Source organism: Miscanthus floridulus, chromosome 2 (genome assembly GCF_019320115.1).
Source record: "Miscanthus floridulus cultivar M001 chromosome 2, ASM1932011v1, whole genome shotgun sequence".
Classification (NCBI taxonomy): Eukaryota; Viridiplantae; Streptophyta; class Magnoliopsida; order Poales; family Poaceae; genus Miscanthus; species Miscanthus floridulus.
The window spans coordinates 174,152,174-174,166,483 of record NC_089581.1 but is presented as its reverse complement, the minus strand read 5'-3'; the positions used below and the strand labels follow the sequence as shown (position 1 = coordinate 174,166,483).

General features: G+C 48.4%; 1 protein-coding gene across 1 annotated transcript; it reads left to right on the top strand.

The window, feature by feature from the left end:
* Positions 1 to 4,006: 4,006 nt before the first annotated feature.
* LOC136537477 (uncharacterized) lies at positions 4,007 to 4,768 on the top strand. Its single transcript, XM_066529436.1, has one exon. It carries the CDS (start codon positions 4,007 to 4,009, stop codon positions 4,766 to 4,768), a length of 762 nt encoding a protein of 253 aa, XP_066385533.1.
* Positions 4,769 to 14,310: the final 9,542 nt, after the last annotated feature.

Sequence of the window (14,310 nt, the reverse complement as noted above, 5' to 3'; positions counted from 1 at the left end):
CCGGCCTCCACGAGCGACTGCAGCTTCTCCTCGGTGACGTCAGACCGCTCCCAGGGATCCGCCGCAAGGAGGACGGGACCACCAGCCATTTGCGCGGCGAAGGACGCTGCTACGGCGGTTATCTCTCTCCCTCTCTCTTTCAGTCTCTCGCCCTCGCCCTTCTCCTCCCCGGCGCTCTATGCTCTCAGCAGCGGCATGGAGGCAGCAAAAGCGAATGCGAAAGAGGTAAGAAGGGGAAGGGCGAGGTTCTTTGCGTATTTATGCAGGGACAAGATGAAACCGCCGGGCGACGAAATCGGGGAAGTTTCCCCCAAAAGATCCGGAGCGGTTATCCAGATCCGGTTTTACAGCCCACGCGCCCACTCCCTCCTCAATAAATCGTGCGTGCAGATACGTCCCGTCGACTGACCCCACGTCGCGTCCAACCGCAGCAGCAGCAGGCGCCGTTCCGCCTCCCCGAAAAAGCCGCCTCAAAGGGCGCGCCTGCCGTTGTTAGCCGTAGGGAGAGAGATAACCCCCCCGATTCCTTTCAGGCAAAGGAACTGGGCACCGAGCCCGTTACGGTCCAGGGGTTCGAAGGCTGGGCCCCCAGGGGTTTTGACAGCCGCCCCAGGGCAACAGAGCCAGGGGCGACTACGAGCGAGCCTATGCGAGGCCGAGGCCCAAGCAAGCGAAATGCTTGGGACGCCCCGTGTCGTGTCCAAGACCGGTAGGGAGGTCTCCGAATGGGATCCCACCGTAGGGAGGCACCGAGCCACCGAGGCCCAGCGAACGGCCTCGGCACCCACTAGAGAAACCCGCCGGTATTCTTGGAGCGCATCTCTGGACCGCTAGCCGACCCCCAGCGAATGGGGTACGGGCCTCCACTCGGACTTACCCGATAACAGCTCACCGGAAATGCCGTCGCTCGCGCCCACCGAGGGTAGCATGGCATCTTCCACCCCTCCTTCCGAGCGAAAAGGAAGCGCGAGGGTCGAATAAAAAGTCAGGAGAATCCCTGACGGCCTTCCTGCCCCGCGCAGAGGCTAAGGGACCCTTCCTGCAAAACATTGCCGAGGCCCAGCACTTAGACTCGCACACGATGGGGCTCGGCAAAACAAACCCTCCTTCCGAGCGAAAAGGAAGCGCGAGGGTCGTTCAAAAAGTCAGGAGAATCCCTGACGGCCCTCTTGCTCCGCGCAGAGGCTAAGGGACCCTTCCTGCAAAACATTGCCGAGGCCCAGCGGCTTAGACTCGCACACGAGGGGGCTCGGCAAAACAAACCCTCCTTCCGAGCGAAAAGGAAGCGCGAGGGTCGTTCAAAAAGCCAGAAGAACTCCTGACGGTCCTCTCGCCCGTGCAGAGGCTAGGGAGCTCCTTCTGCAAAAGACGCCGAGACCCCGCGACCTAGCCTCGCACCCGAGGGGGGCTCGGCAGACAGACCCTCACGCGCGAGGGGCGAACCAAAAGCCAGGGGGACCTCTGACCGCTCTCTCGCTCCGTGCGAGAGACTCGGGGGTTCCTCCTGCAACTTTGCCAAGACCCAGCGGCTCAAGCTCGCACACGAGTGGGCTCGGCAAACAGCCCCCCCGTCCGAATGAAAAGGACGTGCGGGGGACGAACAAAAAAGTCGAGAGGACCCCTGACCGCCCTCTCGCTCCGTGCAGAGGCTCGGGGGCTCTTCCTACACCCTAGATAAAGACAAAGCGACCCAAGCCCGTTATGGTCTAGGGGTTCGAAGACTGGGCCCCCAGGGGTTTCGACAGCCGCCCCAGGATAAAGGAGTCAGGGACGACCACGGGCGAGCCCGTACAGGCGCGCCCCGGGTCGTGTCCGAGACCGGCCGGGAGGTCTCCGAATGGGATCCCACCGTAGGGAGGCACCGAGCCACCAAGGCCCAGCGAACGGCCTCGGCACCCACTAAAGAAACCCGCCGGTATTCTTGGAGCGCGTCTCCGGACCGCTAGCCGACCCCCAGCGAACGGGGTACGGGCCTCCACTCGGACTTACCCGATAACAGCTCACCGGAAATGCCATCGCTCGTGCCCACCGAGGGTAGCATGGCATCTTCCACCCCTCCTTCCGAGCAAAAAGGAAGCACGAGGGTCGTACAAAAAGCCGGGAGAACCCCTGATGGCCCTCTCGCTCCAGGCGGAGGCAAAGGGGCTCTTTCCGCAACATCGTCGAGGCCCCGCGATCCGAACTCGCACCCACGGGCCCGGCAAACACGATGAAAACGGTCCACTCGAAAGAGAAAAAACCCCCTGAAGAAGTGAAATCACTCCTCCAGGGCCTCGGGGGCTACACCCGGCGGGTGCGCTCGCGCGCACCCACCGAAACCTCGAATGCAAAACACCATCCCGACAGGAACTATCAAGAGCCAATTCTCGTCAGAACCTCAGGGGGAGTGCCTCCACTCCCCCCAAGGCTCGGGGGCTACTGTCAGGTACCGTGAGAAGGGGTACCCTAAGCAAGACCCAAAAAACGACTGCTTAGACTTCGTAGAGATCGATACCAGCTAAACACTGCTGGCCTCGGCCGATTCTCCGACTCGCCCGAGGCCCCGGGGGCCTCGACCGATTCTCCGACTCGCCCGAGGACCATCACCGCGGGCCTCGGCCGATTCTCCGACTCGCCCGAGGCTCCCTCACTACCGACCTCGAGCGATTCCCCGCCAAAGGCCTCGGCCGGGCCACCGACCCTCCGTCTCGCGCAAGGCAGGCTCGGCAGCACTCCGCTGCCTCTTCCTCCTCCCGTCCCTCTGACAAAACGTCGTGTCGCATCAACTCAGCCAACTGCTGCCCCTGACGACAACCGCATGCTCGGCACAGTACAGCAGAATGGCCGATGGGACAGGAGGCAGGACTGGGCAGGGGTTACCCGTCACTGTACTAACCACCATGCATATGGTTGACACCCATGCCTCACTGTGCTACCAACTCCTACTCCGAGGACAACGCAGCATGGGGAGCCGCGCCTGGGCTACTGTGGCCTCGGAATCAGTATCCAGGACCAATAATTCCCTCCAAGGCCTTGGTAGTTTGCCTCAGGGGCTCGACAGCCTGGGGACCTATGTCCACCAAAGCCCCCCACGATGGCTTGGCCTCGGCACCTACAGAGCCACAGCCCCCTATGACGTCATCACGCGATGACCTGCACGTCCCCCGGACTGGGCAGGGGTTACCCATCACTGTGCTAACCACCATGCACATGGTTGACACCCATGCCTCACTGTGCTGCCAACTCCTGCTTCGAGGACAACGCAGCATGGGGAGCCGCGCCTGGGCTACTGTGGCCTCGGAATCAGTACCCAGGGCCAACAACTCCCCCGAGGCCTCGGCAGTTTGCTTCACGGGCTCGGCAGCCTGAGGGTCCATGACCGCCGAGCCCCCCACGATGGCTCGGCCTCGGCATCTGCAGAGCCGCTGCCCACTACGACGTCATTACACGGTGACCAGCACGTCGCCCGCCATGTCCTGCATCAAGCTGTACTGGAGCCCCACGACACAAGATAGTATGACCGGCGTGTCACTTCTGCACGACAAGGACGGAGCCACTCCATCGACCATACCACAACAACAGTGGCCGGCTACAGGGCTCGGACACGACACCCCATTTGCAGAAGCGCTATGTAGCAACCTATGTACGTTCCCGGTCCTCCCTTAGAGTATAAAAGGGAGGGACCGGGGCCATTTCTAGGGGACAAGAAAGACGAACACACCGATAGAACCACGCACTCCTACGCTGCTTGGGAACAATGCCTCAAGCAGCCTGCACCACCCACGCCGAGACCTGGGGCTAGTCCCCTCTCTCACCTAGCTTGTAACCCCCTACTACGAGCACTCCGGTGCAAGGAATACAAGATCGATCTCTCAGACTGGACGTAGGGCCTCGATTGCCTGAACCAGTATAAACCTTGTGTCTCTTTGCACTACCATCCGGGATTAGGGGCACGCAGCACAGATTCACTCGTTGGTTGAGGGACCCCTGGTTCCAAAGCACTGACACTACTATTCGCCTACACGCCATGCAAGAGGTACTAGAACTCTTTGCTCTCAATGAAGCCATTTCTGAACCTAATGATGCATCACCTGCCGAAGAGCAAATGTTCCTTGTTATTTCGCAAGAATCTATTTCTGGAGTTGCTAGTCCTCGCACCATGCAGTTTGCTGGCCTTATTCAGGATATGCCTATTGTAGTTCTTGTTGATTCAGGCAGTACTACATCATTTCTCAGTACTCATGTTGCTGATAAGATGCAGTCTGTTACTTTGAGCCCAGCCAGTTATAAAGTACAGGTTACAAATGGTGATATCTTACAGTGTTCTGCTATTGCCGAAAATTGTTGTTGGTCTATGGCTGCTCATTCTTTCACTCATTCTCTGAAACTCCTGCCATTAAGCTCTTATGATATTGTTGTTGGAATGGATTGGCTCGAGAAATTCAGTCCAATGAGGGTGGATTGGAGGAACAAATGGATGCAAATTCCTATGGGGGCTTCCACTGTTGTGTTGCATGGTTCTCCTGAATTTCAGTCTTCTGACATGGTTTTTCAGCTATTATCAGTTCAGTTGGGGACTCAACCTACTTCTAAGGCATCCCAGTTACCAGCTGATATAGTACAGCTCCTGCAAGACTTCCAATCAGTGTGTGATCTATCATCTGAACTTTCTCCAGTTAGGCCATATGACCATACCATTATGTTGGTTCAAGGGGCTAGACCAGTCAACATCAGGCCATATCGATATCCACCAGCACTTAAAGATGAAATAGAAGCCCAAGTCACATAGATGCTTTAGCAAGGTTTAATCCAGCCTAGCAGTTCTTCCTTCTCATCATCAGTGTTGTTGGTGCGAAAGGAAGATGGATCTTGGTGTTTTTGTGTTGACTATCGATACTTGAATGATCTTACAGTCAAGGGCACTTTTCCTATACCTATTTTTGACCAACTGATGGATGAATTATCTCGTGCTCGCTGGTTTTCTATCTTGGATTTGTTTGCTGGCTATCATCAAGTAAGACTCAAGGAGGGTGAGGAACACAAGACAACATTCTCCACTCACTCCCGGTCACTTTGAGTTTAAGGTCATGGCGTTTGGTCTCACTGGGGCTCCAAACACTTTTCAACAGGCCATGAATTTGACTTTGGCACCCCTTCTCAGCAAGTGTGTTATAGTATTCTTTGATGACATTTTAGTTTTTAGTCCCACTTATGAGCAGCATTTGATTGATCTCAGGAAGGTGTTTGAGCTTCTCCAGTCAGAGCATTGGCATATCAAATTGTCTAAGTGTCGCTTTGCTCAACAAAAGCTGTCATATCTTGGCCACATTATCAGTTTAGAAGGGATTGCCACTGATCCTGCTAAGGTTGAAGCCATTGTTACATGGCCAACCCCCTCCAATGTGAGTGAACTTCATAGTTTTCTGGGTTTGGCTGGTTTTTATAGGAAGTTCATCAGACACTTTGCTGTGGTTGCCAAGCCAATAACTAATTTGCTGAAAAAGGGCACCTATTTTGTTTGGACATCTGAGCATTAGCTGGCTTTTGATACCCTGAAGCAAGCCATGAGCTCGGCCCTAGTCCTCGCTATTCCAGACTTCACTAAACCATTTGCGATTGAAACAGATGCATCTAACAATGGTGTAGGTGTTGTTCTTCTGTAGCAAGGGCACCCCTTGGAATTCATCAGTAAACCACTGGGTCCACGCACTCAAGGTCTATCCACATACGAGAAAGAGTGCATGGCCTTCTTATTGACAGTAGAGCAATGGAGATCCTATTTACAGCTTGCTAAGTTCCTCATCTTTACCGATCAGAAAAGCTTGATACACCTCAACGAGCAGCGCCTGAATACTGTTTGGCAGCAGAAAGTTTTTACCAAGCTTCTTGGGTTACAATATTGGATCATCTACAAGAAAGGGGCTGAGAATCGTGTAGTTGATGCTTTATCTCACCGACCACATGCTCTAGAATCGTGTTTTGCTCTGTCTTCAGCAATTCCACAGTGGTGTGCTGAAATTGTGGCCGGATACTCTTCAGATCCTCAGGCGCAGCTTTATATAACACAATTGGTTGTTGATCCATCTGCAATTCCCAATTTCACACTTCAGAATGGGTTCTACGCTACAAAGATCGCATCTGGCTCGGTAACAACAAGAAAATGCAAGCTCAAGTGATACAGGCACTGCATACATCAGCGGTCGGTGGATATTCTGGTGTTTCGGTTACCTGTCGTCGAGTACGTCAGCTGTTTGCCTGGACCGGACTAAAGTCTGATGTGCATCACTTTGTCACCACTTGTCCTACCTGTCAGCAGTCCAAACTTGATCGGTCTCGCTATCCAGGCCTGCTGCAACCCCTTCATGTACCGTCCTCTGCGTGGCAGTCTATCTCCATGGACTTCGTTGAGGGCCTTCTGCAGTCTCATAGGTTCAATTGTATCATGGTCATTGTGGATCGCTTTTCCAAATTCAGTCATTTTATTGCCCTTAAGCATCCATTTACAGCACTAGCTGTGGCTAAGATTTTTATGCAGCAAGTCTACCCGCCTTCACGGGTTACCATCTTCCATCATTTTAGACCATGATAAAATATTTCTCAGTACTCTATGGCAGGAATTGTTCAAGCTCGCTGATGTCCAGCTGAAGATGAGCTCCGCATACCATCCGCAAACGGATGGACAAACAGAGCGCGTGAATCAATGTATGGAAACTTTCCTTCGCTGCTTTGTTCATGCTACTCCAGTGAAGTGGTTTGAGTGGCTTCATCTTGCTAAGTTTTGGTATAACTCTAGTTGGCACTCTGCATTGGATCGTTCACCATTTGAAGCCCTCTATGGCTATTCTCCTTGATACTTTGGCATTGATGCTATTGATGCATGTCCCTTTGTTGAGCTCACTGAATGGATGGAAGACAAAATGGTCATGCAAAACTTGATCAAGCAGCATCTTCTACATGCTCAGCGCCGTATGAAAGAACAAGCCGACAAAAAGAGATCAGAGAGAACTTTTTAGACTGGTGATTGGGTATATCTCAAGCTGCAGTGAAAGCATCTAGGCCCCTAGTTGGATTTCGGTGATTAATGTCAATACAAAGATTACTATGACTAACGTGTGTTTTGCAGAGACAAGTAAGTTAGGTCATGGTATTGGAGATCGATTGGGCAATCGAGGTTTTCATGCCCCTACGATGGAAATCGTTTCGGTTTTCAAAGGATGGACGACAAGGTTAAGGATGACTAGTTCTAAGTGTCGATTGGAGTTGGAGAGACACTTAGAGTAGTTTAGGACTTTGTTTTTCCTTTGGCCGTACTATGAAGGGGGGTATGAACGGGTAGCTTGACCTAGTTGAGTCTAGTGAGTTAGGTGTGGTGCACACTTGTTAAAACTAGCTCTAGGTAGCTCCTATGAATGCCTAAGATCCTTTGGAGCAAACTTCATTCACATATATTTGGAAGTTGGAAGTGAATGGAGGGTCAAATACTGACCGGACGCTGGCTCCGGTGCGACCGGACGCTGGCCGCAGGGTCCGGTCAGTTCATTTGACCGAGAAGATCAAGTCTGGTGTGACCGGATGCTGGGAGGTCATGTGACCGGACGCTGAGGGCCAGCGTCCGGTCAACTCCAATAAGGGTCCAGACTTGGAAAAGTGTGACCGGACGCGTCCGGTCAGTGTGACCGGACCCTGAGTATCCAGCGTCCGGTCGTTTACAGTAAGCATCCAAGAGCGACCGGACGCGTCCGGTCGGTACTGACCGGACCCTGACAGCGTCCGGTCATCACTTGAATGCTGGTTCGCGGGTTGAACTGACCGGAGCGTCCGGTCATCACGACCGGAGCGTCCGGTCATCACGACCAGAGCGTCCGGTCATCCCGCAGAAGCTCATAACGGTTAGTTTTTCATGCTGGCTTATAAATAGAAGCTCCACTCGTGAGTGGAGTATCCTTTGCTCATTCCAACAGCTGAGAAACACGTTTGTGAGTGCCAAGAAGAGCAAGATCCTAGTGAGGTGTTTGTGATTTGAGAATCCAAGAGAGTAGCCTCACTAGCAAATCAAGAGTAGCAAAGTGTGCATCCATCTTCTCATTAGGCTTCACGTGGTCAAGTGAGAGTTCGTGCTTGTTACTCTTGGTGATCGCCATCACCTAGACGGCTTGGTGGTGATTGGGAGTTTGGTGTTCATCCGACGGAGTTTGTGGGTGACCCAACTCAAGTTGTGAGCGGCTTTGGGTGATTCGCCACGACGGAGTGTCGAAGAATCAACCCGTAGAGAGCACTTGATCCTTGCGCGGATCAAGGGGGAGCTACACCCTTGCGCGGGTGCTCCAATGAGGACTAGTGGGGAGTGGCGACTCTCCGATACCTCGGCAAAACATCGCCGCGTTCCTTTCTCTCTCTACTTACTTTGAGCACTTACTTTGAGTATTTACTTTGAGCAATTCAATACTTGTTTTACATCCATAGAATTGCTTGCTAAAGTAAGTTTGGGACATAGGTTGAGAGGTTGTTGTGCATTAGTTTGATATAAACACTTTTCTAGGCACAAGAGGGTTAATTGGGCTATCTGTAGGATTTGATTATTGCAAGAGAATTTAGAATTAGCCCAATTCACCCCCCCCTCTTGGGCATCTTGATCCTTTCAATTGGTATCAGAGCCTCGTGCTCACTTTTTAAGCTTAATCGCTTAGAGCAAGATGTCTCACGGGGATGGACCTCCTCCTATCTTTGAGGGAGATGATTTTCCATATTGGAAAATCCGCATAGGAGGCATACTTAGAAGCTCTAGATGTTGGAATTCTTAGAGCCGCCTCTCAAGGGTTCCCCGCACCTAGGAATGCCGCACAACTTCAAGGCGATGAAGTGAATTATGAGAAATGGAATGCAAAGGCTCGCAACACCATTTTTAGAGGCCTTTGCAAAGAGGTGTTCAATCGTGTAAGGAACCACAAAGACGCCCATGCTCTATGGTCGGACGTTTGTGCGCTCCATGAGGGAACCAAGAGTGAGCGTGAGGAGCGCTATCATCTTGTGATTAAAAAGCTAAATTCTTTTGAGATGTTTCCCAAAGAAAGTGCTAATGAGATGTATTCTCGATTAAATGTTCTTGTAGAGGAAGTCAATGGGCTTGGACTTACTCAAATGTCACCATCCGATGTTGTGAGAAAAATCTTGAGTGTCATCCCCATTGATAAATATGGACACATTGTGACCGTGCTACATCAAGGTGATCTTTCCACCGCTACACCGACACAAATCTTGAGAAAGATCAATGCTCATGAGATGTACATGCACATCACACCACAAGATGGCTCATCCTCTACAAAGAAGAAAGAGAAGGACTTAGCATTCAAAGCTAGCCAAGACAAGGGCAAAGCAAGACTTGAGTATGAGAGCTCAAGTGATGAAGATGATGAAGAAAGCCTTGCCCTCATGGTGAAGAAGACCACAAAGATGCTAAAAAGGCTAAACAAGAGTGGCATCAAGTTCGACGGCAAGAAGAAGAAGTTCTTCACAAGCTCAAGAAGAAAGCCAATCTCCGAGATGGATTGCTACAATTGTGGTGAACTTGGCCACTTAGCTCATCAATGCACAAAGCCCAAGAAAGACAAGTTCAAGAACAAGGGCAAGAAAGATGATTCAAGTGATGAAGATGAAAAGAAAAAGAACAAGCCATACAAGAAGAGAGATGGCAAAAAGAGGGACTTCTACAAGAAGAAGAAGAGTGGCAAGGCCTACATTGTCGGTGATTGGCTCACGGACATTGATTCATCAAGTGGATCATCCGATGATGATAGTGACGATGAAAAGGTGGCCGCCATTGCTATTGATCTTGCATCTTCACCGCCACCATCGCCATCATCCTCTACACACCTATGCCTTATGGCCAAAGGTGAACGCAAGGTAACTAAGAGTGATGATAGTAGTGATGATGAACATGCTAGTGATGATGATAGTGATAGCGATGATGATGACTCACCCACTTATGATGATCTTGTCAAAATACTTAGAAAATATACTAAGATCATTAGAAAGAGTAGAGCTACAAATGAAAAACTTGATGCTAAAAATGATTCGCTTTTAGCTAAGTGTGATACATTAGAAAAGGCTAATGATGAGCTCAAAGAAACAAATGATTCTATATCATCCAAACTCAAGGAGCTCAAATCTTCTAAGAAAGAGCTTAAAGATAAAAATGATAAACTTGAGTGGGTACACAATGAGCTTGTCACTAGTCACCATAAGCTAAAAGATGAATATACAACTCTAAAGATCAATTATGATACCCTTATTATTGCACAAGAATTCTTACCAAATGAGCCACATGATGCTACTAACCATGTTGTTAAGATTGATATAGCTACCTCATGTGATGATTTAATTGATGAAAGCATTGAGCATGGATCTAGTAGCAAGGGCAAACAAGTGGTTGAGTGCAATGACTATGATGAGTATGTCAAGCTCAAGAGTGACAATGAGAAGCTCATGAAAGATCTTAAAGAGATGAAAAGTCACAACACCATTGTGCCTAGAAACTCTTGATCATGACAAAGAGGTGATCCTTGAGAATGAGAAGCTAAAAGAAGAAATCAAGAAACTCAAGGAGGAGAAGAACAATGATATTCTCAAAGAAGAGAACAAGAAGCTCAAGATGGAGAAAGAGCATCTCAAGGTGGGATTGAGCAAGTTTGCCAGAGGCAAGCATCTCCAAAGTGAGCTACTCATGAATACCGTCATGAAGATGGATAGAAGTGGCATTGGATATATGGCAAGTGTAGAGAAGAAGAAGGCTCAAGCTCAACACCAACAATCAAAGCCAAAGCCAAAGCCAAAGAGATGTTTTGAGTGTGGACAAGAAGGTCACTTTGCTCATGAGTGTCAAACTCCACCACCACAACCCTTGCCCAAGCATGCTAGACCCTTTGCTTTCAATGCTCACTACATGCTTAGAAAAGATTCGAGTGGAAAGATGAAAGTCATGTTCTTAGGTCCCCCCAACAAGAGTAGGCCTAAGAAAGTTTGGGTGGCTAAGTCACTTGTTGAAAAGGTGAAGGGCCCTCAACAAGCTTGGATCCCTAAAGCTTGAATCTCTTGTGTGTAGGTGAACTACAAGACCGGTGGAAGTCATTGGGTTATTGATAGTGGTTGCACTCAACATATGACCGGTGATCCTCGTATGTTCACCTCACTAGATGAAGAGGTAGATGGACAAGAGAAAATAACATTTGGAGATAATTCAAAGGGCAAGGTTAAAGGATTGGGCAAAGTGGCAATATCAAATGATCATTCCATCTCCAATGTACTCTATGTTGCTTCATTGAGCTTCAACTTGCTATCCGTTGGGCAATTGTGTGATCTTGGCTTTCAATGCTTATTCACCGAGAAGGAGGTGGTTGTATCCAAGGTAGATGACAATCAAGTGATATTCAATGGATTTAGATACAACAACTTATATCTAGTTGACTTCACCTCCGAAGATGCAAACTTGAAGACTTGCCTATTCACCAAAACAACACTTGGGTGGCTATGGCATAGAAGACTTGCTCATGTTGGGATGAGCTCACTCAAGAAGCTTATGAAGAATGATTTGGTGAGAGGGTTGAAGGATGTGAAGTTTGAGAAGGACAAGCTTTGTAGTGCATGTCAAGCCGGCAAGCAAGTTGCAAACACTCATCCAACCAAAGCTTTCATGTCAACCACAAGAGTGCTAGAACTCCTACACATGGATTTATTTGGACCAACAACATATAAGAGTTTGGGAGGAAATCTCTATTGTCTTGTGATTGTGGATGACTATTCAAGATATACATGGGTGTTCTTCCTTCATGACAAATCCGAAGTTGCATCTTGTTTCAAGAAGTTTGCCAAGAGAGCTCAAAATGAATTTGAAGTGAAGCTCAAGAAGATAAGAAGTGACAATGGCAAAGAGTTTGACAACACAAATATAGAAGCTTATTGTGATGAAGTTGGAATCAAACATGAAGTCTCCGCAACCTATACTCCTCAACAAAATGGTGTAGTTGAGAGGAAGAACCGGACTTTGATCACTCTTGCAAGGACAATGCTAGATGAGTACAACACCCCCGAAGCTCTATGGGCGGAAGCAATCAACACCGCATGTTATGCATCCAACCGCCTATTTCTTCAAAAGTTCCTTGTCAAGACACCATATGAGTTGCTCAATGGGAAGAAGCCGGACGTCTCCTTCTTTAGGGTGTTTGGTTGCAAGTGCTACATCTACAAGAAGCGGCAACACCTAGGGAAGTTTCAAAGGCGTTGTGATATATGTTTTCTTGTTGGTTACTCATTGAAGTCCAAAGCATATAGAGTATTTAATCATGCCACCGGCTTGGTTGAAGAAACATATGATGTGGAATTTGATGAATCTAACGACTCCTAAGGAGCACATGAGAATCTTAATGATGTAGGTAATGAACCATTGAGGGAGGCTATGAAGAATATTCCGGTGGGAGACATCAAGCCAAAAGATGATGAAGATGATGTACAAGTCATTAACCAACCTTCTTCATCAAATGTACCACAAGATGGTGAAAAAGTTGGGAGAGTAGAAAATGAAGATACTCATATCTCCCATGAGCAAATGGCGGTACAAGCACAAGATGTTGATGCCCCACAACCTCCTCCTCAAGTGGTCAATAGAAGAAATACACCTCTCCTACAAGATCATCCTTAAGATCTTATCATAGGGAGTCCAACGAAGGGGGTGATGACTCGATCTCAAAAACTTACCTCATTTATTGCTCATCACTCTTTTGTCTCTTGCTATGAGCCTACCAAGGTAGAAGAAGCTCTCAAAGATCCGGATTGGATCAATGCCATGCATGAAGAGTTGAACAACTTCACTCGCAATGAAGTTTGGAATATTGAAGAGCGACCAAAAGGTGCAAGAGTCATTGGAACGAAGTGGGTGTTCCGCAACAAGCAAGATGATCAAGGTGTTGTTGTGAGGAACAAGGCAAGACTAGTAGCAAAGGGGTTCTCTCAAGTTGAAGGTTTAGATTTTGGAGAAACCTTTGCACCGGTTGCAAGATTAGAAGCCATCCGTATCCTTCTTGCATATGCATCACATCATGAAATGAAACTATATCAAATGGATGTGAAAAGTGCATTCTTAAATGGCTTTATTAATGAACTAGTCTATGTTGATCAACCTCCCGGGTTTGAAGACCCTAGATATCCTAATCATGTTTATAGGTTGTCCAAGGCACTATATGGGCTTAAGCAAGCCCCAAGAGCTTGGTATGAGCGCCTTCGGGACTTCCTTATTGAGAAGGGCTTCACCATTGGGAAGGTCGACACCACACTATTCACCAAGAAGCTTGATGGGCATATCTTCATTTGTCAAGTATATGTTGATGATATCATCTTTGGATCATCAAATGAAGACTCATGCAAAGAATTTGGTGAATTGATGTCTAAGGAGTTCGAGATGTCAATGATTGGTGAGCTTACATTCTTTCTTGGTTTTCAAGTCAAGCAAATGAAAGAAGGCATCTTCATCTCTCAAGAGAAATACACAAAAGATCTTCTCAAGAGATTCAAGATGGATGAATGTAAGCCAATCAAGACCCCAATGCCTACCAATGGACATCTCGACCTAGATGAGGGAGGTAACTCGGTTGATCAAACTCTCTACCGTTCCATGATTGGTAGCTTGTTATATTTAACCGCATCTAGGCCCGACATCATGTTTAGTGTGTGTATGTGTGCTAGATTTCAAGCTAGTCCTAAGGAAACTCATTTAATTGCCGTAAAAAGAATCCTTAGGTATCTTAAGCACACACCAAGCATTGGCCTTTGGTATCCCAAAGGAGCTTTATTTGAATTAATTGGCTATTCCGATTCGGATTACGCCGGATGCAAAGTTGATAGAAAGAGCACATCCGGAGGGTGCCATTTGCTTGGTAGATCACTTGTGTCTTGGTCCTCCAAGAAACAAAATAGTGTGGCTTTGTCCACCGCCGAAGCGGAATACATTGCCGCGGGTGCTTGTTGTGCACAAATATTATACATGAAACAAACTTTACTAGACTATGGAGTAGCTCTAGAGAAAGTACCTCTTTTGTGCGACAATGAAAGTGCGGTAAAACTTGCAAATAATCCGGTTCAACACTCTCGCACCAAGCATATAGATATCCGCCATCACTTTCTAAGAGATCATGTAGCTAAAAATGATATATCACTAGAAGGTGTAAGATCCGAAGATCAATTAGCGGATATCTTTACTAAACCGCTAGATGAGGCTACATTTTATAGATTGCGGAACGAGCTCAATGTACTTGATTTTAGTAACTTCACTAAAAATTGAGCTTG

Coding starts and splice junctions, on each gene's coding strand:
- LOC136537477 (XM_066529436.1), top strand. CDS start 4,007: ATGCAAGAGGTACTAGAACTCTTTGCTCTCAATGAAGCCATTTCTGAA.